The sequence below is a fragment of the Geotrypetes seraphini genome, chromosome 15 (genome assembly GCF_902459505.1).
Source record: "Geotrypetes seraphini chromosome 15, aGeoSer1.1, whole genome shotgun sequence".
Classification (NCBI taxonomy): domain Eukaryota; kingdom Metazoa; phylum Chordata; class Amphibia; order Gymnophiona; family Dermophiidae; genus Geotrypetes; species Geotrypetes seraphini.
In genome coordinates, this window is record NC_047098.1 from 56,432,877 (window position 1) to 56,457,143 (window position 24,267).

Sequence of the window (24,267 nt, forward strand, 5' to 3'; positions counted from 1 at the left end):
TCGTGCGCGCACTTGTCCATGCGCAAAATTGTTGGGACGCTTTAGTTGGAGCGCAATTGTCCTGCGCGGATTGGTCGGTGTACCGTGTTTATTATTTCTTGGGATTTATCAACCACCTTTATGGATAGATTCACCCAAGGTGGTCTACAACAGGAACAGTTTAAAATAAAGCTTGCAGTTTTGTTAACAGCATAACAGTAGTAAAATGACCTATAACTTATAAGTTTAGAATACTAGCATATTGATGCATGCATGCATGTGTGTAAATGTCAAAAATCTGATGAAGCGCTGATCTATAAATATGCAATTTTCCTGCATAGTGTGTGGATGTGCACATCAGTTGAATCTTGTGAGATTATGGACAGGACTCCCACTTATGCATGTAACTTATTCCCCCTCCCCCACACACACACTTTTACAAAACCATAGCGCAGTTTTTAACGCCGGCCGCAGTGGTAGCAGCTCTGATGTAGCACCAGAGCTGTTACTGCCATGCCCTGGATTCTATATATGGCTATGCCCTGGATTCTATATATGGCACCCAAATTTGGGCACAAAACCAGGCTGGGACACAATCTGGGCAAGAGATCAGTTTATTGAACAATAACAATAAAAGTAGATAAGTCCCCAAAACTATGCAGAATAAGAGCCCATAGGGAGCAACAGGACTCAACACTGTCTGTTTCCTTCTTCAGGGATCCTTATCACCACAGAATTAATAGATTTGAGAAGGTGGAATTAAAAAGAAGCAAGCTGCATTTGCTACCACATCTGTAAGGGGCTAGCTGTAATGCTTTCAACAATCGCAAAGCTAAAAATTTGCATGCGAATCAAAGTTGTGTACACAGATTGATTAGCTAACAATCCTTTAACTAGCATTAAAGTGATCTTGGCAATCAATTATTGAAGTTAATTGGCAATAATTGGATTTGCCATTCACATCTTCCTAAGTTCTGTTCTATGGGCCCAATCCTATTCAACATCTTTATAAGAGACTTGGCAGAAGGGCTTCGAGGTAAAATAACATTATTCGCCGATGACACCAAACTGAGTAATGTAGTGGGCAAATGCACAACAGACGAAGATTCAGTGCCCGACAACATGATGCACGACCTACTCCTACTGGAGCGATGGTCTAGGACATGGCAACTCAACTTCAATGCCAAAAAATGCAAAGTTATGCACCTGGGCAGCCAGAATCCATGCAAGTCTTATACCCTTAATGGCGAGATCCTAGCAAAAACGGTAGCAGAACGAGACTTGGGGGTAATCGTCAGTGAGGACATGAAGTTTGCCAATCAAGTGGAGCAGGCTTCGTCCAAGGCAAGACAAATCATGGGCTGCATACGAAGGGGTTTCGTCAGTCGTAAGGCGGAAGTCATTATGCCATTGTATAGATCCATGGTGAGGCCCCACCTGGAATACTGTGTGCAATTCTGGAGGCCGCATCATCGCAAGGATGTGCTGAGACTGGAGTCGGTGCAAAGAATGGCCACCCGGATGGTCTCGGGACTCAAAGATCTACCATACGAAAAACGGCTTGACAAATTACAGCTATACTCGCTCGAGGAGCGCAGAGAGAGGGGGGACATGATCGAGACATTCAAGTATCTTACGGGCCGCATCGAGGCGGAGGAAGATATCTTCTTTTTCAAGGGTCCCACGACAACAAGAGGGCATCCGTTGAAAATCAGGGGCGGGAAACTACGAGGTGACACCAGGAAATTCTTTTTCACTGAAAGAGTGGTTGATCGCTGGAATAGTCTTCCACTACAGGTGATTGAGGCCAGCAGCGTGCCTGATTTTAAGGCCAAATGGGATCGGCACATGGGATCTATTCACAGGGCAAAGGTAGGGGAGGGACATTAAGGTGGGCAGACTAGATGGGCCGTGGGCCCTTATCTGCCGTCTATTTCTATGTTTCTATGTATAATCCCCTGGGCCTAAATCCCTTAGGGACAAATTCTGTAATTGGGTGCCTAAAAAGATAGGCATCTAAAGTTAGACAGCTATTTCTTGGCAATCACACTTAGACGCTCATTGCAGAATTGTGCCTAACTAAAATGTAGGCACCTATTAGATGCCTAAATGTAGGCCAGGGTTTAAAAGTCTACATTATAAGCATCCAAATACTTTAGAGAATCACACCTAATGGTGCCAAAGTCCTTGTCCGCCCCTAAACATGCCTACTTTAGAGTTAGGCGCCATTAGAAAGGCGCCTATCTTATTTAGAATCGTGCCTAAGAAGATAGGTGCCTATCACCCAATTAATTTTTTTTTTTTTCAATTATGAGCTTATTAAAACTCTTAATTGAAGCCAATATACTAATTGTTAGGCACCTATTTGGCACCTTAGATGCCTTGTATAGAATTTCTCTGTTAGTGCACAACTTAAAAGGGCCTCTTCTCCGGCCCCCACTCCTTCCCCATCTCCCCTGCTGCACGCGCACGCCCTTTCCCTTCCTCTGTACCTCTTTAACTTTCCCGGCGCAAGCAGTATCACCAACTTGCTGTCGGCGTTGGCTGTCCCTCTGACGTTACTTCCTAGGCAAGGGACCTGGAAGTGATGTCAGAGGAAGAGCCATCGCTGGCACAAGCGGCAGGTTGGAGGTGCTGCTCGCATCGCTGAGGTATGATGGGAGGGATGAGAAGGTGTGCACATGCAGCGGGGGCAGTGGGGAGGAAGTGGGATGGAACGGCGCCCTCATAAACATGTTGCTCGGGGCGGACCAACTCCCTTAATATGCCACTGGTTTGACACCGGCATTTACACCAGGTTTCAGCTGCTGTAAATACTGATTCTGAAGCAACGCCTGCTATGTCAATTGCCAACAGGCACCACTTCCAGAATCGCAGCTTGACAGGACCCTAGGTGCCGGAAATATAGGCCAGGATTTCACAGGCCTACATTTCCAGCACCTAGGGTCCCATCAGAAATATGACCAGCGGAACATAGTGATGCTGAAGTCTGGCGCTGCCCCTATCCACACCCACTTCTGGGCTTCAGAGTCACTACATGCAGCTAGCCACCAGGGATGCCGGAGGTTGTGGAGTGGCGCCGTTTTTTTTTTTTTTTTTTTTTAATTGTAATTACTTTTTTTAATGGTTTTAAACAATGTGGTCAATTAGTGTGTCATTTAGCACCAGTTAAAACAAATTAGGCAGCAGTAGGACACCTAACATCACCTAACTTTCAGCAACTCAATGAGAATCTGGGCCTCAGATTGCTTTTTATAAAATAGCGCACTGAGACAATTTGGATGCCATTAATTAAATCCAGTCTTTTGTGTAGATCTCCAGAATTTAGGCATGAATACTTACAGCAGATCTATTGCTGGCATAAGTGTTCACACCTATCCTCCTATCTGCATATATAGTCTGTTATGCTAGTATTCTATAAAGAAAAGTAGGTGTATTGTCCTTTATAGAATATGTGCCAACTTATATACAGTAGAATCTCAGCTATCCGGCACCCAAGATGATTGTTGGATGCCGGATAACTGTTTTTCTGATTGCCTGAGAGTTACTGTATAATACAGTAATTAATACAGTAATGTACAAGGAGTGTCTTTCAGATCTTAATTCTCTACCTCCCTCCTGCCTCGAAACACCAGAATGACAGCGGTCCTGAGTTGCAAACACCCTCCCCAAAGTCCCGAAGCAGCAGAAGCCAGGCGGTGGTCCCGAGATGTGAACCCCCTCGATCTCTCGCTCCTTCTCTGCCGCTTGAAGCGGCAGCGCTCAAAACAGGCTGCTCACGGACAGCCCCGGCAGGGCCTTTCCTCTGACGCATCACACGTCAGAGGAAAGGCCCCGCCGGGGCTGGCCACCAGGAGTCTGTTTTGAGCACTGCCTCCTGCTTACTGGTTGCCACGTCAGGTAAGGAAGAAAGGGAGTAAGGGAACAAGGGTCCTCTCGGGTCAGGACTGCCGCCCGCTTCTGCTGCTTCGGGGCTTGAGGGAAGGGGGTTTGCGGCTCAGGACTGCTGCCACACTGATCCTTTGGGTGGGCAGGAGGGGAGATTCGTGGCTCAGGAGTGCTGCTTCGAGGCTTGAGGGAGTGGGGGTTTGTGGCTCAGGACCGCTGCTACTGGTGCTTCGGGGGGACCTTTATTTTATTCACTGGTGATTTTTTTGCTGGTTGGTTAAGAGTACCAGTTAACTGTATAGGTGCATAGTTATAGCATTATCCCCTTAAGGCCTTATTCCAAAAGGACCTTTTCCTATTTCTTGCCTATCATCCGTGAAGCACTCAGCATCATGATATTGCATTAAATTCTAGTGGTTGATTCCACTGGGTGATGTTTTCTCATTAGCGCTGTTCATGTTCCATTGTAACCGCCTTTCCTGTCTTGTGCTCTTTTACACACTGTTGTAGCCTTTTTCTCTGTGTTTCTGCTCTCTCTCCTCTCTTCCACTTCCCTTGTCCCATCTGTGACAGACTCAGACGCAGCTGGAGCATGCCCGAATTCGGGAGCTCGAGCAGAGCCTACTGTGTGAGAAAGCCAAAGCCGAAAAGCTCCTTAAAGAATTAGAGGACCACAGGGTAAACTGGCGGCACGAACCCTGCCTGCGGAGTAGTTTGCTTGCAAGCCGCATCGGGGCAACTAGTCATTTTCACATTGTGCTTCTGCTTTGTTGTGGGGATTTTAGAGCTTGTTTTGTTTCCCTCTCCATTTTGGCTGTCATTTGATTTATGTTTGCATTCACTTCGGGAGATGATGGAATAATATAGCTTGTCTGACCTCTAGTGCTGATTTTACTTTCCACAGTTCACTTTGCGTCTCAGCAACATGGCCTTTCTTCATCACCTTGTGAGAATCCAAGGGACTTATGCAGTAAGCTTAGTGTGCATGGTGAGGCTATTTAGCATATGTTAAAATAGTATGCCATGCAGTCACTGCTTATCATGTACACTAAACTGATCTGGTTCTGATGTTATCCTGAAAGGGGCCAGCCTCACCAATTGTGGGGCCCTGTGCAGACCAGTTTCAGGGGCCCTCCCAGTAATCTGGTATGTCCCCCTTTCTCCAGACCCCACCGCCAGCATGCACACATACTTAACAGCATGTTTCTTTTTAGAGGGATCAGGGCAGCAGCTGTGGTTCACACAGGCCAACTACTGCCAACCCTGGAGCCTGCTCTCTGCTGTGTCCTGCCCTTGTTGAAGCAGGAAGTTATATCGGAAGGGGGCAGGATGCAGCAGAGAGCAAGTTCTGGGGTTGTGACAGATGGTCTATGTGAATCACTGCTGTTGCCTTGAACCCTTACAGAGAAATAAATATCTTAAAATTTGTATGTGGGGGGCGGGGTGTTTGGAGACAAGAGGACATGTCTGAGTAGGGCCCCCTAGAGGCAGCCCCTGTTGCTCCTGCTTAAGTCCACCAACACCGACTGTCTAGATTTTTGGCAGTGCACAGGTGTTATGCCAATATTGAGTGCTGTACCCACATAGCTAACCAGACATAGTTAGGTCTGTGGTCCAACATGCCTGGTTAGATATCCATAAGGCTACCAGATTTCCTTCTTTAAAAAAAAAAAAGAGGATACCTTGCTCTGCCCCAGTCTGCCCCAACCCCACCTTTACATGGACTCATGTCTCCTTTCCCAAGCTTGGGGTCGCGTCTGGCAGACTTCTGTGCATGCGTGGAGATCGACATCATCACATCGACATCCATGCATGTACAGAGACCCTCCAGATGCCGGCCCCAAGTTTGGGACCTTCCAAAACCTGGACAAACTGCCAGGTTTCCAAAATCCCTCCAGGCAACCAAACAGTCCTCTAAAAAGAGTACATGTCCAGAATACCCTAGCTATCCATATCACACCAAACCAGTCTCTAAATGATTTTTTGTGGTTCCTCAGACTCAAGAGCAAAATTCTCATATTCTAATATTCAAGACAAAATCTTCATCAATCCAACTTTTCTTCAATTTTACATCAGATGTTCACATGACTTATTTATTAAATTGATTAGCTAACTCACCGTTTGTTGCTGACTTATTGTCATGGCCACTTCTCTTGAAATGAATTCACATTTCAACTTTCTTCATTAAGGCCGAGGCACCTCATCTATGATATCGAAGATAAAAATTACAATGCATGAGGAAACCACTCAGCATGCATTTTTAAAAAAACTATGTGGCAGAAGGATTGCATTTTGAAAGCCTACCACACCGTGCTTCAGTGGCCCATTCATGACCATACAGGCAATGATAGTGGTGGAGGTTTCAGCTTCCAATATAGATGCATGTTAACATAATGTTGCACCAGATGAATGAAGCAAACATTAACATAATTATAGGTCTCCCTTTATATTCGCGGGGTTTAGGAGTACGAATATTAAAAAACTATGAATAACTTTAAGGCCCCCACCCAGAATTCCTTCCTGGCCTCCCAGATCCCTCCACAGCTTACCTTTAAAGCCCTGGTGGTCTAGCAGTGAAGCGGGGAAAGGGTGATCATCCTTTGCTCCTGCCCCATGCAGATCCGCTATCAAAATGGCTGCCTCTAGTTCCCACATCAGCTTGCGAGACTACAGGAACTCATGAGACTGATGCGGGAACTTGAGGCGGCCATTTTTGGATTCCTTATTCCAGTGACATCCAATCCAGCTCCTTATTAAGACCTTCTGGAGCCAATGAGTTCAAGTGGTTAGCTATCCAGGCATCAATACTGAATATCGGTGGTGTTCAGATAACTTCTGGGTCTGCCCTAGCACTGCCCCTGGCATTCTTGGCAATGTGCGTACTTTTAGGTGTATAACTTCTGGAGTAATTTTTAAAAAGCCCTTTCATGTGCACAAAAAGGCCTATATAAGTGAAATATCCTTATAAAATTACACCCACAGTCAGACAGATCTAATCTGGATCTTATATGTCAAAGAGATCGCCGTAGGTCTAAGCAACATCTTTTGCTGCACTTTTACCCCTCTATCAAGAACACTTTTATAATAGCATACTGCCTGATATTTAACCATACAATTAGGCCCGGATTCCTATATGGTGCCGATATCAGCGGCCACCTAAAAAGCAGCCGCCGATTGCATGTCTATCATGCAAAAGCACCATATAAAGAACCGAGCCTCTGGGGAAGATAGGCGCTGGAAATGTAGGCCAGGGTTTTCCAGGCCTACATTTCTTTTGTCATGAATTGCGTCTAATGCTACTTCTGGCATTAGCCACGCCCATAATGGCATTAAGCACCTTAAAGCGCCCATGTAGGTGCAATTCTGGAAGCACTTTAACTTTAATGTTTTTTGTCATTTTAAACAACGTTTCTCAATTAGCTTAGCCGCCGGTAGGGTGCCTACTGGTGCCGAGTCTAGGCGCTGTTTATAGAATTTACCCCTTTGTGTTTAGGCAAAATGCTCACTGCTGTGGTTAAAATTAAACTGGATATTTAGCATCGGATAGTGGCCAAAACTGAATATCTGATTTCAACACCAAACCAGAAATAGTATCTGGTTACCAACGATATACCACTAACCAAATAACCCAGAGGATTACCTCTGGCTCTGCCCACACACAGCCCAGACATTGTCCAGGTGATTTCAAGGCAATCAGAAGAAATATACAAAGGCATGATTCAGTTAGAACCATTGAATATCCCCCTCACTGGCTATTATTCACTTAGAAGGTGCTGCTAACCGGATAAATGCCTTTGAAAATTCACTTCTAGTATCGGGTCTTATTACAGTTCACAATATTCAGATTTCTCCAACATGCATCCAGAAGAGGGGCAGCGTTTATGCACTAAAATTTAGACGAGCCCATGACACCATGTCAATAGGTGGCATAAATAGGTTCACTTAAATGTATAACTTTAGCACATAAATGAAAGTATTCTATAACCTATGCGTGCATATGTGCTTCCTCCTGAGCATACCCCCCTACACTTACACGCAGTGCGGCTTGTGTACTCAAATGATAGAATATCGCTGAATGCACATCTGGCACGTGGGCATGAAAGTTCCATTCACAGGGTATAAGTGCAACAATTCTATATTCTTATCACACAAATGGTGCTTACATTTAGCACTAAGGCTCTGATTCTGGAAGCGGTGCCAGAAGATAGGCGGCAGTAGACACCATACCACTACCTAACGTCATTGGTTTAATTGCCTTTAAGCAATTTGATAATTGACCACATCGTTTAAAAAGCAATTTAAATTGAATTAAAAAAAAGATAGGCACCCACCAGTGCCTACATTTCCGGCACTAGAATCTCATCTACGGAGGTGCCTACCGGCACCTAAATTGGAAGGACACGTGGTTTTTATTTATTTATTTATTCAATTTTCTATACCGTTCTCCCAGGGGAGCTTAGAACGGTTTACATGAATTTATTCAGGCACTCAAGCATTTTCCCTGTCTGTCCCAGTGGGCTCACAATCTGTCTAATGTACCTGGAGCAATGGGGGGATTAAGTGACTTGCCCAAGGTCACAAGGAGCAGTTTGGGTTTGAACTCACATCCTCAGGGTGCTGAGGCTGTAGCTTTACCCACTGCGCCACACTCGATGGAAATTACCTTAGGCGCTGGTAGACACCTACATAGACACGATTTATGTCAAACAGGTGCCTGAAATATAGGCCTTCATAACCCTGACCTGCATTTCTGGCGCCTATGTTTAACCTGGCCGCAATATTGCAACCGGTGTTGGTTTTGGAGGCGCCAGCCAGCACCTGTTGCAGATCTGGCCCTTAGGTTATAGAATTAGAGGGTATCTGTGAAACAGAGTTGTCCTACCCATGAAGACTCTAGGGGCCTGATATTCAGCATTGTACTGGGGACACCAATGAAAGTGTGCAGGACATTGGCGCACCAACAATTGCGCACCGACACCTGTGCACAGGATGAAAGCATGCCGCCGGTTCGGCTGCTTTTATGCCTTACCGTTAGCGTTCTGAGGGGAGGTGGGGGCAGAACCCCCCAGTACTCTTATAACTTCGTGCTCCTTTGGGGGGGGGGAATCCCCCAGTACACTAAAAACTTCTGTTCTCATGCTGTTCGGGAGTTTTAAGCGTTTTGGGGGGTTCCCCCCCCACACACACACCCCCCCAGCGGGAGCGGGAGCTGTTTTAAGTGTAGCGGGGGGATTCCCCCCACACCCCTTCAGAACGCTAAAGGTAAGGCATAAAAGCATCAGAAACGGCAGTGCACTTTCATTCTGCGCGCAGGTGCCGGCATGCGGTGGTCGGCACGTGAATGACCGATGCACTTTTGACCTGCCACCTTTTACTGTACCTGGAAATTCAGTGTCAGGCCATGTCCAGGCACCAGCAATGGATTTCTGGGTTAAAGGAGCCATCTAATGTATAGCTAGTTAAGTGCGATAGTCATCACTTAACCAGCTATGAGTTACCATATAAAGAGAGGACTGACTTTTATGCGATCCTGTTTTTGCAATTAATCTGGCCAGTTAACTACTGAATATCAGCACTTAACTGGCCACTTGCCAGCTCCGTCCCCAGATTGCCCCTGAAATTGCTGATTGGCAGTTCTCGGTACTAACTAGTTATTTTCAACAGCACTAACCGGTTAATTGCTACTAAATATTAGTGGTTAGCCCTGAACAGGGGATTTAAGTGGTCAGGAACCATTTATGGCCGGTTAAATCACTTTGAATATTGATCCACCCATGAATCCCAGTGGTAATCTTTACCAGTAGATTTCACATATGGTAGCTTTTGTTAATTTGAATTGCTGTCTTTGACATTTTTTGTTGTTTTACCTTTTTTAGCTTTTTTTTCATTCATTTGCTAACAAGTCACAGTTACTGCGCTTCCATATTTAAAACACCTATTCCTTTTACACCAGGGTAAAGTAGACTTTACAAAAATGACTATCAGGTGTGGCCTAAAGATTCAAAATGAATAGATAAATAGGAATGTTTCTTCACTTTAATTCAATGTTGCTGAAAAGAGCAGTGCCATTTTGAGAAGACCATAATCATAGTCCCAAGCAATCATAGTCTGAGCAATATTTTCAATAAGACACTATTATTTCTAGACCAGTAGTAGGAGTGGAGTAGAGGGGGATGAGCGTGGAGGAGTAGCCTAATGGTTAGCAAACTGGGGAACTGGGTTTAACTACTGCTGCAGGACCTTGTGACTCTAGGAAAATCACCTAATCTTTCACTGCCCAGAGTGCAAAATAGCTAGGGTTACTATCTATCTATCTATCTATCTATCTATCTCTTTCTTTTTTTCTTTCTTCTCCCACCCCCACTCCTGCAGGTGCCCCTCTCTCTCCTTCCAACCTCTTCTGCTTTTTCTGTCTCTCCCCTCCCATCCAGAACTTCCCTACTCCATGCTCTTTTCTCTAGCACGTTCTCCTTTCCATAATGCTTCTCCAGCCTTCCTTCCCACCCTCCAGGCTGTTTCTTCAGCCCCCTCCCTACTATTTCTGCAGCCCCCTCCCTCCCTCCCTCTTTCCCTCCATGTGTACTGTTTCTCCACCCCTCCCTACTGTTTCAGCAGCCCCCTCCCTCTTTCCCTCCATCTGTGCTGTTTCTCCAGCCCCCGTCCATGCTGTTTCTTCAGCCCCCCCTCCTTCCTTCTTTTTCTCCAGCCCCCTTCCCCTCATTCCTCCACCTTCCCCACCTACCTGGGCTGGTCACTGTAATCGAATTTTCAGGTAGCCGGCAGCAGCAATGAGGTAAGCCTGTTGCCGCTAGCTTCCCCAGAAGCGGTCACCTCTCTACAGCGACTTCCTGTTCTTGCATAGGCAGGACTTGCAGAGAGGCAGTTTCCAGAATAGGCCACCAGCAGCAGGCTTACCTCTTTGCTGCTGCCAGCTGCCCAAAGGTTCAATTACAGTGGCCTACCCGGGGAAGAGTTAGGAGGGGAAGTTGGGAGAGCCAGCTAAACCCGGAAAGACCACCCCCTCTCTAATTTTTGAAAAAACGTCCAGGCACCCGGACAGTCCTAGGAAAAGAGGACGTCCAGGTTTTCGCAGACATCTGTTAATCTTAAAATTAAGTTCCTGTATATATGTAGGATTGTAACCACAGAAAGGCAATATATCAGATTCCATCTCTTTTCCAATAGTTAATGGGCATTCATATTAATATGGTAGAAGCCTGAGAAAAATGTAATTCTGAATAACTAAAGCTATTATTAAAGTTGCTGGTTGTGAAAAAACAGTTAACCGATACCCTGGTGCAAAACCTAATCAAATAACATTTATTTATGCCTTAAAATTTGTGTAGCCTACTTGAAGTTATACTGAAGTGCATCTAAAAAGGCTAAAAGAATAGAGGAAAAGCAAAATCTAATTATTTTTTTTTGCAATATGTTTATTCACAGTTAACAACAGTAGCAGACAAATCACGAGTTCTTCAGTTGGAGGAAGAACTCAACCTCCGACGCAGTGAGATTGAAGATTTACAACAATTTCTTAGGAACTCTAGTCAGTCAGATGTCCCGGAGCATAATCTCGGCCTACAAACAGAGGCAAAACGTCTAAGAGACCAGCTGCTGTCAGTCAGTAAGGAACATCAGAAAGAGAGCAGCCAACAGAGGGACAAGTATGAGAAGGCCTTGAAGAAATATCAACAAGAAATTGAAAGGTTAAAAGCAACCAATGAGAAATATAGCCAGGATATTGTTGATTTGAAAAAGAAAGTTGAACAGGCCACAAAAGAGAATATGGGAATGATGGACAGTTGGAAGACAAAGCTAGATAGTTTGGTTTCTGATCATCAGAAATCTTTGGAGGACCTTAAGGGCTCCTTGACTACAGGCCCTGACACCCAAAACAAAGAGGTTATTGAGCTTAAGGCTGCTTTAGAAAGTACAAAAATGGAGCATCAGCTAGGGATGGAAAACCTTAAAGCTAGGCATGAGATTGAAACTGCAGTTCATATAAAGGAAAAGGAGAGCTTGAAAATTAAGCTTCAGGAGGTGAATAATGAAATAGAAGAAAACAATCAAAACTGGAAATCTCAACTAGAAAGCAAAACCAACCAGCACCTGTTGGAACTTCAAGACATCAAGGACAAATACCGGGATGCAGAATTAAGAGTGCATGAACTGGAAAGGCTACAGAGTGAATGTAAAGATCAGTTGCAAGCAATAGCTTTCTTAAAAGAGCAGGTTTCCTTGGCTGAGAAGAAGATGTTGGACTATGAGGCCCTACAGAAGGCAGAGGCCCAAAGCAAGCAGGAGATCCAAAGGCTGCAGGAAAAAGTGCTCATCCTAGAGAACAAACTGCAGTCAATGGAGGCTCTTCGTTCTTCTCAAAATGCCAATGTATGAGCTCTGACTCCTCTGCCCTACAACCTAGATTAATTGTTATTATAGTAGTCTTCTGCGCTGTGGCATAATGGGTTCTGGCTTCCAGAGTTCAGTGTATAGCTGATATTTTAATGATAATCCATTTACAACCAAATTGTGATTTTTTTTTTTCATGATGAATTCTACAGACATACCATTGAATTTGGATAACGAAGGTTTAATCAAGGTATCTGGATGTACACACAACTTCATGGGTGTCCAGGTTTTCTGTGTTAAATTTGCAGGTTTAGCTGAACGTTTTTAAAGCAGATTTTTTTAAAACTGCGTTTACACATAGCTAATGGAATTTTTTGATCATGGGAAAAAGTTTACATAGTATAAGGAACAGGCTTAATCCAAGTGTTTCTTCTGTTCTGCTGAATATTACAACTTATTCTGAGTTGGGATTATTTTCTTTTTGGGGTGGGGATATTTATAAAAACAATCAGTATTGGATTGTCAATAAGACACAAAGGCTTTGATTTTATAAAAGACAACTAAAATTGGGCAACTACATTGCAGTGCCTAGCTGATCTAGGCACCTAACTTAATTTTTTTTAATTGGCTTAATCAGTGCAAATAATTGAAAGTGCCTTTAAAAAACAAAAAATAATTAGCTGGTAGGTGTGTACCTCTTTGAGGTGGGCGTCTACACCAAGGCACATGCCAGCTAGTAGACGTGGTTGGGGTGAATTCAATGTAAATTTGGGACTGAGTTTGGGCTCATTCACTTAGGCCAAGAAAACCCTAGCGTAAATGGTAGGCACCTAAGGATTCAGTGTCTACCAGCGCCTAAGAATGCTTAGGTGCCTTTAGGCATAATTTTATAAATGGCACCTATTGGATGATTGACTTAGGCACTGTCCATGTGATCGCTTAGATTTCCCCTCTTTATCATAATGAGAATTCATTAGTAGTGGGGACAGTATTGAGAGGCTAACATAAATATGAACTAGATCACCAGCTATCATCTAGAAAGTATAAGAAACTTCTTGATAGTAATTGACCACATTATATCATACATAAAACAATGAAATCATTAAAATGGGGTAAAGTGAGAACTGCCATTCAGAAGGTTCCAGACTTGATCCTTAGGTCAAATTGTCTAATACCTGGGATAGATGGAGCTGGAGCTGGGTCTAGGAATGCTAACAGAGCTGCATTCCAGCCCCCAGGAGAGCTGGAAAAAGAGTTGTGACCATGGCTTGAGTGACATCTACTGGTCCATAACTGTAGGGTTCTTTGGCTTATGTTCATCACTGCAGTGCCCAAATTAAGAGGCCATTTTACAAAGCTGCGCCTAAAAGTGGCCAGCGCTATCCACACACTGAGGCCATCTTTTAGAGCGGCTCTGAAATGGCTGCAGTTTGCCTTTCCCTATTAATGACCATGTGTAAAAATGCAACAGCACAGAAACCGAGATGAATATTAGGACTATGCACAAGGCAAACAGTTTGCATTCATTTTTAGTTTGGGTATTTTTCTTTGATCTATGGACTTTTATGCTTCTTTTGAACATTTGTATTAATAAATAAGTATTTAACTTGTATTAGAATTATTTAATGCATGCTAATCAACTCATTGTGCATAATTCATGAGTTACAGTCAAAAGTAAAAAGGAACCAAAACTAAACTAAACTAAACCTTAGGTTTGTATACCGTATCATCTCCACATTCGTAGAGCTCGGCACGTTTTGCAGGCGAAGGGATAGAAAGGAACTACAATGAAAGGTAGAGATTTACAGGAGATGGGAAAGAAAGGAGCTACAATGAAGGGTTAGAGGACCAAGTATGAAGTGTGTTTTGAGGGCTTAGGATATCATAGATGGAAAAAGAATCAGGTTTTTGAGAATAGCCAGGTCTTCAGATGTTTGCGGAAAAGTTGGAGGGAGCTCATGTTCCGTAAAGGGGAGGAAAGGTTGTTCCAGAGCTCGGTGATTCTGAAGGGAAGGGAGGTCCCTAGTTTTCCTTTATGGGAGATGCCTCTTACTGAGGGGAAGGATAGTTTTAATTTGTGGGTGGATCTGGTGGTATTAGGGTTTGAGGAGTTCCAAGAAAGAGGGATACATGGAGGAAGGATCCCATGTAGGATTTTGAAAGCTAGACAGGCGCATTTGAAGTGGACCCTGGCGATTATCGGTAGCCAGTGAAGTTTGGACAGAAGCGGAGAGACATGGTCAAATTTACTTTTTTGTGAAAATCAGCTTGGCCACGGCATTCTGAATCCGCTGGAGTCTATGAAGGTTTTTCTTAGTTAGGCTTAAGTAGATAGAGTTGCAATAATCCAATCTGGAAAGGATGATGGATTGGACAAGGACGGTAAAGTGATTTTGATGGAAACAGGATCTAACTTTCCTCAGCATGTGAAGGCTGAAAAAGCATTTTTTTACCAAGGAATTGAGGTGGTCATTGAAGGACAATGAAGAATCAATAATGATGCCCAGAACATTGCTTGAGAACTCAAGCTGCAGAGTGGAGCCAGAGGGCAGAGAGAAGGAGGAGGGTAGTTGGTTAAGTTTTGGACCAAGCCAAAGGAGTCTTGTTTTGGACTCGTTTAGTTTCATTTGAACAATACAGGCCCAGGATTGGAAGTTCGTTATACTGGAGGCTATGTTCTCAGAAAGGTTGGTGAGGTTCGAATCAGTCTCCAGGAAGACGAGGATGTTGTCAGCATAAGTGTAAATAGTTTCAAGGGGATAGGTGGAGGAGTTTTAGGGAGGTCATGTAAATGTTGAAAAGGATGGGAGATAGAGGTGAACCTTGCGGGACTCCGCATAACGGTTTCCAGGGGGAGGATGAGGTGCCATTCATGTTGACAGCGTAAGAACGAGAACGTAGGAATTTTGAGAACCAGTCAAGGACTGTGGAGTTAATACCTATCTCAGAGAGTTGATATATGAGAATGTCGTGATGGACAACGTCGAAGGCGGCGGAAAGGTCGAATTGTAGGAGAACGGCAAACTTATTTCGAGAATGAAGTTGTTGAACCTTTGAGATCAAGGAGGTCAATAGGGATTCGGTGCTGAAGTTGGGACGAAAGCCATATTGGTAAGGGAGAAGAATAGAGAATCTCTCTAAGTATGATGAGAGTTGGGTAGATATGATAGACTCTAGCATCTTGGTTAAGAGAGGAATATTTGCTATTGGGCGATAGCTGGATGGTGTGGAAGGGTCTAGGTCAGATTTTTTCAGTAGAGGGGTCAAGGCAATATGACCCATTTCTGGGGGAAAAAGGCCCGAATGTAGGGCGGAGTTTATGAGTTTGGTAATAGCAGAGATGGCCAGTTCGGGAATTTTCTCGTATAGGTAGGAGGGGAATGGGTCCAAGGAACAGTTGCAGGATTTCAGTTTGAGGCAGAGTTTGAAAACCAGGGATTCAGATACGTGCTCAAAGGTAGTCCAGGATCTGTCGGCTGGGATAGAGTTGGAGACCGTTTGGGTAGAATTGGAGTCGGCGGTTATTAGGGAGTTGTAGGAGACTGAAGGTAGGAAGGAGCATCTCAGGGTAGAGACCTTTTCGTTGAAGAATTTTGCCAGAACATCGGCTGAGGGAGAGGAGGGGAGCGAGGTGGGGTCTTTTTTGGAGGTTAAGGAGCGCAAGATATTAAATAGTGTACTGCTCTGGTTGTTGGATCTGGAGATTTTTTTCACCGTAGAAGTTCTTCCTAGCTTTTTTTAGCACTGTATTGTACACAGCTTAATATTGACTCTCCAGGACTGTCTATCTATAGGGGATTTAGATTTTTTCCAAATGCGCTCCAGGGCTCGACATTTTTGCTTTAGTTCTCTGTGATATGGGAGGTACCAAGGGGCCTTGCGGGGGTAGGAAATGGATTTAGTGGAGAGAGGGGCGAGGGAGTGGTAGGTGGACTCAGAGAGAGCAGCCCAGTTATGCCAATTAGCTTCTGAGTCTACAGGCTTAGGAGCGGAGGAGAATAGGTTGAGAAATTCAGACCAGAACAGATCGCTCATAATTTTTTTGCGGTAGGTAATGGAATTGGAACTGCGGGGTGGAGCCCCAAGGTGCGACATGAAGATGGGGAGACAGAAAGCCCCTAGGAAGTGGTCGGACCAGGGGACATGATACCAGCAGATGTCATCGGCTGAAGTTTTGTAAGCGGTAAGATCAAGGAAACTAATGAGGTCTAGTGTGTGCCCCTTTTCATGGGTTGGGGATGGAGCGGGGGGGGGGGGGGAAGCCAAGGGAGGTGAGGAAGCTAATAAACTCAACCGTATCCTTGCTGGTGATGTCATCTAGGTGGAGATTGATGTCCCCAATGATCAGTAGTCTTTGAAATTTGAGGAAGGCATTTGTTATGGTCTCGAGGACGAGATCGGAGGATTTGGTCCAAGGGGTAGGTGGGCAATAAAGAAGCAGGATGCCCAGTGGGTGAGGGTGGAATTCATCGTTGACAGAGGCTAGCATATATTCTAGTGAGGTGTGGCTGCCCTTTTTGAGGAGCTGGACGTCGAAGAAAAATTTATAGAGAAATGCCAGGCCGCCTCTTTACGGTTAGTTCTGGGTGAGAAGAGGCCTTGGTAGCCATGGGAGCAGAGTTCGTTTTGTGTAAAAAGGTCATCTTTTGAAATCCATGATTCCGTGATGCATAGGAATCCAGGGTCAGAGTCCTCGAGTAGATCCTTCAGAATTTGAATCTTGTTGCAAGCGGATCTGACGTTGCAATAAAGTGTTGGGACTGGGGTGAGAGAGTCGGAGGCGAGGTTGGGGAGATTGGCAGGGGGAACAGACTTTAAAGAGGCGTGGTTAATTCTACGAGGGTTTTTTTTGAGGGATGAGATCTGGTGCGAATCAGAGTGGGGATTTTGAGGCCAGGGCAGATATTATTGAAATTCGTGGAATCCAGGAGGTTGGGAGATGGAGGTATTAAGCAGAGAGTGGTATTGAGAGAAGAGCACAGTAGAAGGAGGAAGAGCCAAGAGGGGGGCTTCATGGTGAAAGAAGGGGAGCTTTGGGGTTGGGGGGGATTGGTTTTTTTTTTGTTTGTTTGTTTGGTTTTTTTTAGGGAGAGCTTGAACGGAGGAAGAACTAGGCAACTTGGCATCTGAGCAGGAAAAGACTAATGCAGGGTCCGATCCTTAGTGGTGGAATCACTTTAGTATATACACTGTTTTGGGGGGGGACCTGGGAAGGACGTCAGCTCAAGGTGAGGCTAGGGCTAAGTTCAACTGATATCTGGTGGTTTCGAGAGGGATCAGGGTCGGGAGGGATCTAAGCGACTAGGTAGGGAGAGGACTAGACACCCTTAACAAAGCCAGGGGAATTTATGGGTAAATCTCCCCAGGAGCAACCAGAAAAAAACCCAAAAAAGTGGAGTCACAAAAACACTTCAACCAGGGAAATGAAGAAAACTGAAAGTCGTGATTGTTCCTGAGAAGGAGTCTTTAAGTTTGAAAATCGATTTGACCCGGCATGGTCTGTGTTTCGGCTCCACTGAGCCGGCATCAGGGGTCAAAAAGTCAAGAATAGCAATTAACTGCCTCTTTTACAAAGCCGCACAGCAACAGCCCCGAAGCCCTTTAAATCTCTATAGTCATCGGGGCCGCTAGCGCAGCTTTGTAAAAGAGGCCATGTCTAGACAAAAATATATAAAATATTATATGATGTAGATGATAACATTTAAACATCACAATTCATATACCAATAAAATAAAGAAAATATAGAAATAATACAAATTATTAAAAAATTTCTATAAATCATACATTGCACAATGATTATCATGTAAACAAATAGATAAAATAATAAAATATACTAACAACATCATAAACCATAGTGGAACAATAAAATGAAGAATTAAATTGAAAAGAAGTAAGGAATAATTAAAAATTATGAATTATGAACTACAAATTGAAGGGGTGTGCAATAGGATAATGAGAATTTGATAGTTAAAATTTAAAATGTTTTTGTGACTCCACTTTTTTGGTTTTTCTAATTCATGAGTTAACAAATTAAGGTTTCCTTTATAAAACTGTGGTAGAGGCTGCTGTTGCAGTAATCGCTCTGATGCCCTTAGGGATTTAATGGGCATCAGAACATTTGATGCACGGAAGCCGCTACCATGGCTTTGTAAAAGGGGAGGACATTTTTTTAATGGAAGCTAATGAAACAAATGTGTTCTAATCAATGCACATCCCTATAACTAGTCCTTTTAGATTAGATATACCAAGGCAACCAAAGCACTCACTAGTTTTAATTGTATATGTAATTTGGAACTAATATGGTGGGTCCTGGGTTCTCAGGCAAATCTTGCTTGTAAATGTTCTCTCAAAGCATTATCCATTTTATAAAATGTAAGAAGGTGACTTTGCCTGAAAATCAGATGAAACCACCATTCGCATCCTATCCTTTCATGTAGTTTTCAGGCTTTATAGAGCAGACCCTGCTGGGAAAGATTCTTTTGTAAATGGAGAATCGATTGATGACATTTGCTTGTTTCTTGCAGACAATTGAAACTAATGACATTTCAGAAGGGAAGATAAAAATGAAGCAGACCATGGAAGGTAACTGGTTTTCTCCATACTCTACTTAGAGGGAATTTATGAAGTTTTTTCCCTTGAACCTACTGATATGCTCTCAATTATGCAGATTGAAGGTTGCTTAGCTGGTCTTATTCCTTTAAGGTAGGACATCAACATTTAAGCTAATAAATCATGGTCCTATTATCGACAGAAATGACACAAAGATATGAGGGCACTCTGTTCATTTCAACTGATTAACTTGACAAGATCACATATAGAAACATACAAACATGACGGCAGATACAGGCTAAATGGCCCATCTAGTCTGCCCATCTGTAGTAACCATTACAGTATTTCTTTCTCTCTCCGAGAGATCCCACATGCCTATCCCAGGCCCTTTTGAATTTAGGTGGTCAGTCATTTCTAATCAATTGGCCTTATTAAGGAAAAACATCAAGAAAATCACCCAAAATCCAGGGTCAGTGCAAGAATATTAGATACCCAAAACAAACCATTAATCTTTACCTGAAATCCCGCTTCAAAACCCTCCCTCCCCTACAATTCAGTATTTCACCACACTCTCTCTTCTCCCACAGTCTAGCAACTTCCTGTCCCACCTCCCACCACATGGATTTTTTTTACCTCTTTCCCCAGCATCTCTTCCCCGTATCCCACCCCCAATATTTAGCAAACACCTTGGTAGGGTCAAGAGAGATGTAATTTCCATTGGGTTCAGCACCCTCAATGATTTTGAAAAGTTGTCTCCTGTGGTCAGAAATATCTCACCCAACCTGGTTCTCATTAATCAATAATCATGCAGTGAAATTCACAGTGTGTTTTTCAGCTCCCTTACATCTGATTGTTTCACCTGTTACTGCCAATCATCCCCTCTAATTCCTATCCATGGCCAAATCTCTTGAGAGGATTCAGTGAAACTGTTCCCCAAAATTCAGGAGAACTAAAAGAGAGCAGGTCAAAGAACTTCAGTTCTAACATCTTAGAAATTAAGGCGCTCATAATCGAAAGAGAAAAATGTCCAAAAACCGGCCTAAGTCGGCACTTGGACGATCATAAGTCAAAAACGTCCAAGTGCCGATAATAAAACCGGGTTTTGGACATATTTAAAAACGACCTATGCCTTTATGACCAAAGCTAAACAGGGCGTTTCAGTAGGAGTGTCGAGGGTGGGAGTTGGACGGGACATGGGCTGGCTTAGACTTAGTCGTACAGCATGTATAACCAAAAGTTTTACAACGGAACTTGGACATTGTGACTTAGACCATGTAAAACATGGTCTAAGTAACAAAAACCCACCTAAAGTCACCAGATAAGCATTGCAAACACATAAAACAGACCCCCCACACACTACCCCAGTGATCACCGACCCCCCCCCTCCAACCCCATAAAAATCGTAATCACACCTTTAAAATTCAGTCTCCAGACCATCATCACCTGGCAGCCTGGCATAGGAAAGCCTAGTCATCCTGCACAGAGGCGGCTTAAGCCGTCTTGGGGGTGGGTTAGGGACTCATGGAGAGGAGGACCCATGCCCATAAGCCCCTATAATGACTGCATTGATACCTAAACATGTGCACTCCCCTATACAACCCCAAAACCCTTTTGTACTGGCATATAAGTGGCTCCTGCAGCCATAAGGGCTATTGGGGTGGTAGATAAGTGGGTCTAGGGGATTCTGGAGGTGGTTTGGGGGGCTCACCGTGACCTATTTGGGAGCTGTAGTGAGATGAAGACATGGTACCCTTATTGTGAAGTTCACAGCAGTGCCCTGTAAGGTACCTCATTATTTAGGTGCCATGTCTGGGTGTTCAGTCCATCACTTTGCAGACCCCTCCCACGTCCAACAGGGCTTGTTCTAGGCGTTTTTGACTTGGACGAAAAGTTGGACGAATATGTGGTATAAAGATGGACTATTTAGCGACTTGGATGATCAGATCGGCAGGACATATACTTGGACGATTTTCGAAACAAAAAAAATTTTGGACGTGTTTACCTGGCATAGAGCACATAGACTTTTTTTTTAAATCAATTTGTTTTCCTCTGCATTTTTGAGGAAAGAGACGACATAACCACTTCATATTAACTGGCCTTTGAAGTATAAGTTTACTCCTCATGGCATGACGGGTGTTTATTAAAATATAGATATTGCTTCTTTTTTTTCAGTTCAATCTGTTTATTAAGTATTTCAAATATACAAAGAACAGTAAACAGAACTATCAGGAAATATCAAAAGCACAATCAGATGAACTGTTAGACATATCAAGAAAGTAAAGAATATTATGGTGACAATGATAAATTACAGTTTTGTGTAGCTATAAAATCATCAATGGGTGTCCATAGCTGATTCTGTGGATGATGAAGCAGAGGATAATGTTTCTCAATAACATATTGTTTGAAGCATTTGAATAAGCATACCGAATTCCACCAGAAGGGATAGTTGAGCCTAGAAGCCGATTTCCAATGTTGTAACACCTGCTGAAGGCCAATAGATATCAGCAAATCAATGAGTTTTGGTTTACATTTGGAATTTGCAAAACAGGTATGTAAGGAACGCAAGTTAATGAAATCAATATATCAGCAGTACAGTTCGTGATCACTTTAATGGTGGACCATATTGTTTCACAGAAAGGGCGAACAGCCTCACATTCAAAAAGCATATGAGGCGAATCACCTTCAGCCGAGACAGTACAACAGCATTTATCATTTTCTCTAAGTGCAGCTTTTTTCATACGCGGAGTCCACGTGACTGTTCACATAAGAAAGTAAAGGGACTGGGATAAGCTAGCTGACAGGAGAGGTCTGTTTGGTTTTGTCCAAAATGTATTCCATTCAGAATGTGTTAAAGAGACGTTGAGATTTGTGGACAAAATAGCTTCTGCACCCACATAATAGGAGTCCCGTAGGAGCTGATAGTATATTGATATAGCTTTGCCTTTCTTTTTGACCTTGGTACACCAATTAATCATACAAGCAGTTAACGATAATTGCAATTTGGATAGTATATTTGTTAGTAATGTCCATTGTTGATATTTGCTATTCAATAATGGGAAGCAGTCTACAAATTTAGAGAAAGGCACAAGATTATCACCTTCATATAACTGATTCACAGTCCACACCCCTTGTTATCTTGACTGAACGTTATTCCTATGAGGATTCCTGCTATTGCTGTGCTCTGTTGACCCTTCGGTCCTCCCTCCCCCTTCTTCCTCTGTAGGTACAAGATGTGTGCTGAATCTTAAGATTGGTATTGATTGTAAAATGTGCTTGGCTGAAGGTTAAAAGCAGCAGTGTCCAAGTCCTTGTGCAGGATTCTCCAAGGTCAGGCACAGCAGCCAGTAGTATGCCCACCTGCTATCTTCATTTTAATTTAGCCTTCCTTTGACCATGAGGCATATATACAGCATTATCCCCCTTCAATCTGCCATACTGTGGACCTCAGTTTGGATTTTCATTAAACCTTCCCTGTTGTCTCTCTCCATTCTGGTTTCTTTTACATTCCCTAGTACAGTGTCTCTCAAACTGTGTGCCAAGAGAGATTCCAGAAATTTACTTTATTTTAAAAAAAATTCCTTTCATAAGTATACAGTACACTAGAATAGATGACATGTACTTCACATATGCAAATCTGTTAATGTTATGAGCGGCTGAGTGTGCAAGGATACAACCACCCAGACAAACATCGTTCTTTGATGTAATTGGTCCTTGAAAACTAACGTCACCTAATTTTTGTTTTACTTTTATGTTTTATGCAGTAGTTATCTTAACGAGCAAGAAAGCAATCAAGGTTTTGTTACCGTTTGGATCTTCTTATCTTTGCAAACTTGGATTTTCAGCTCTGACAGAAATTAAATCGAAAAAAGAGAATGACTGCAAATGGTATTTGCTTGTCAACTATCGAGCCACATTTTGAGTTCATTTGTACTCAAAAATAAGCACATCCATCGCATTGATTAGCAATTATATTCTAACTACTTTAGTTTCACCGTGGTTACAATTATCTATACAAAAATCTTTAAATAAATAACTCTCAAATTTAATTTTTTGTTGGTTTTGCAATTTTATAATTTCAATTATAAACATTTGCTCCGTTTAGTGTGCCAGAGCTAAAAGGTTTGAGAGAGACTGCCCTAGCAGATGCTACATAACTGATTACCAGAAGTGGGAATACAAAATATCAATGGACAGGAAAGCTTGAAAGAAACAGCTCATACAGCCTACTTAATTCTCAAACAGCTGGAAACTCTGATCCATGTTTGTTTCTCTCAATTCATCTCTTTCAACCCAGTGCTCAGAACACATGTAGCCAGTCAGGTTTTCATGATACTAACAATTAATATGCATGAGATAGATCTGCATGTCCTACCTTCATTATATACAAATGCATATTCATTGTGGGCATTTTGAAAAACTACCTGGCTAGGTATGTCCCAAGGGCTGGGTTGAGAACCCCTGATAAGTATATACATGTATACAATGCAATTTTTATTTATATACCGCCAATACTTCCATAAAGTTCACAGCAGTTTACATACATAATTAGGAAGAAACAAATTATCGAATAATATTGCAGTATGTAGGAATTACTAATAAATTCTTGAAATAGATAGGTCTTTCTTGAAAATCTTAAAATTAGATTGCTGGTTAATATTAGTCTCACATACAACAAAGTTTAATATTTAAAAGTATGATGTGAAATTATGCATTTTTACAAGATTGTGGCTTTGGGATGATTATGATTATTGAGTTTTGTTGAGTTCAATTATGAAAGTCTTGGTTGTAGGGGCGGGCTAGGAAGGTGGAACACTGAAGTCTGCTCAGGATACCCAATAGTTTTCCAGCCCTGTTTTGTAGAATTAGATTTCTTTGTGTGATAAAGTCATTTCCACTAATTAGATGTCTGATTTAATTAATCTGCAGATCTACAAATCAAGCTGAGCAAGAGAGACAAAGAGGTTTCATCTTTATCTGCCCACAACGACTTGCTGAGGGCACAGATTGCTAGTAAGTTTCCTTAACATTGTACCCACTATATGGCTTCATGTTTTCACTTCCTGGAGCAAATTATTTGTATGAAACGGGCATTGCACTAGCTCTCTATTGGCAGAACATGAATTGAGACAAACATCAAAATATTGCCCTATTTGAGTAAAGTAATTGAAACAAAAGGAAAACAGGAGAAACACAGGCCTTTAACAAAACTTCCAGAGGGGTATCCGTGTTAGTCTGCTGAGGCAAAAAAAATCACAGAGATGTTTCTGGTATCTTGAACATTAGGAGATGTTATAATAATAATCCATTACTCAAAGTAATTTAACCGGTCAGAAATAGTTCCTGGCTGGTTAAACCACTTCTTCAGGGCTAACTGCTAATTTACAGCAGCATTTAACTGGTCAGTGCTGCTGAAAATGTCTGGTGTGCACCTATCTTAAAACTGGCTAATTTGGAAGCGTTCTAGGGGCACTTAACCTGCCAAGAACACTACATAAAAAGTAC

At 42.9% G+C, this 24,267-nt stretch overlaps 1 protein-coding gene across 2 annotated transcripts in view; it reads left to right on the forward strand.

The window, feature by feature from the left end:
* The window catches only part of CLIP2 (CAP-Gly domain containing linker protein 2), a 169,398-nt gene that overhangs the window by 122,211 nt on the left and 22,920 nt on the right, over positions 1–24,267 (forward strand). The window contains exons 9-12 of one of the 2 annotated variants that reach the window (XM_033922592.1): positions 4,441–4,545; positions 11,311–12,255; positions 18,741–18,798; positions 23,692–23,775. In XM_033922592.1, coding sequence (XP_033778483.1) covers positions 4,441–4,545; positions 11,311–12,255; positions 18,741–18,798; positions 23,692–23,775 — 1,192 coding nt within the window. The remainder of the gene's footprint in view (positions 1–4,440; positions 4,546–11,310; positions 12,256–18,740; positions 18,799–23,691; positions 23,776–24,267) is intronic. The other variant, XM_033922593.1, reaches the window with a different exon arrangement.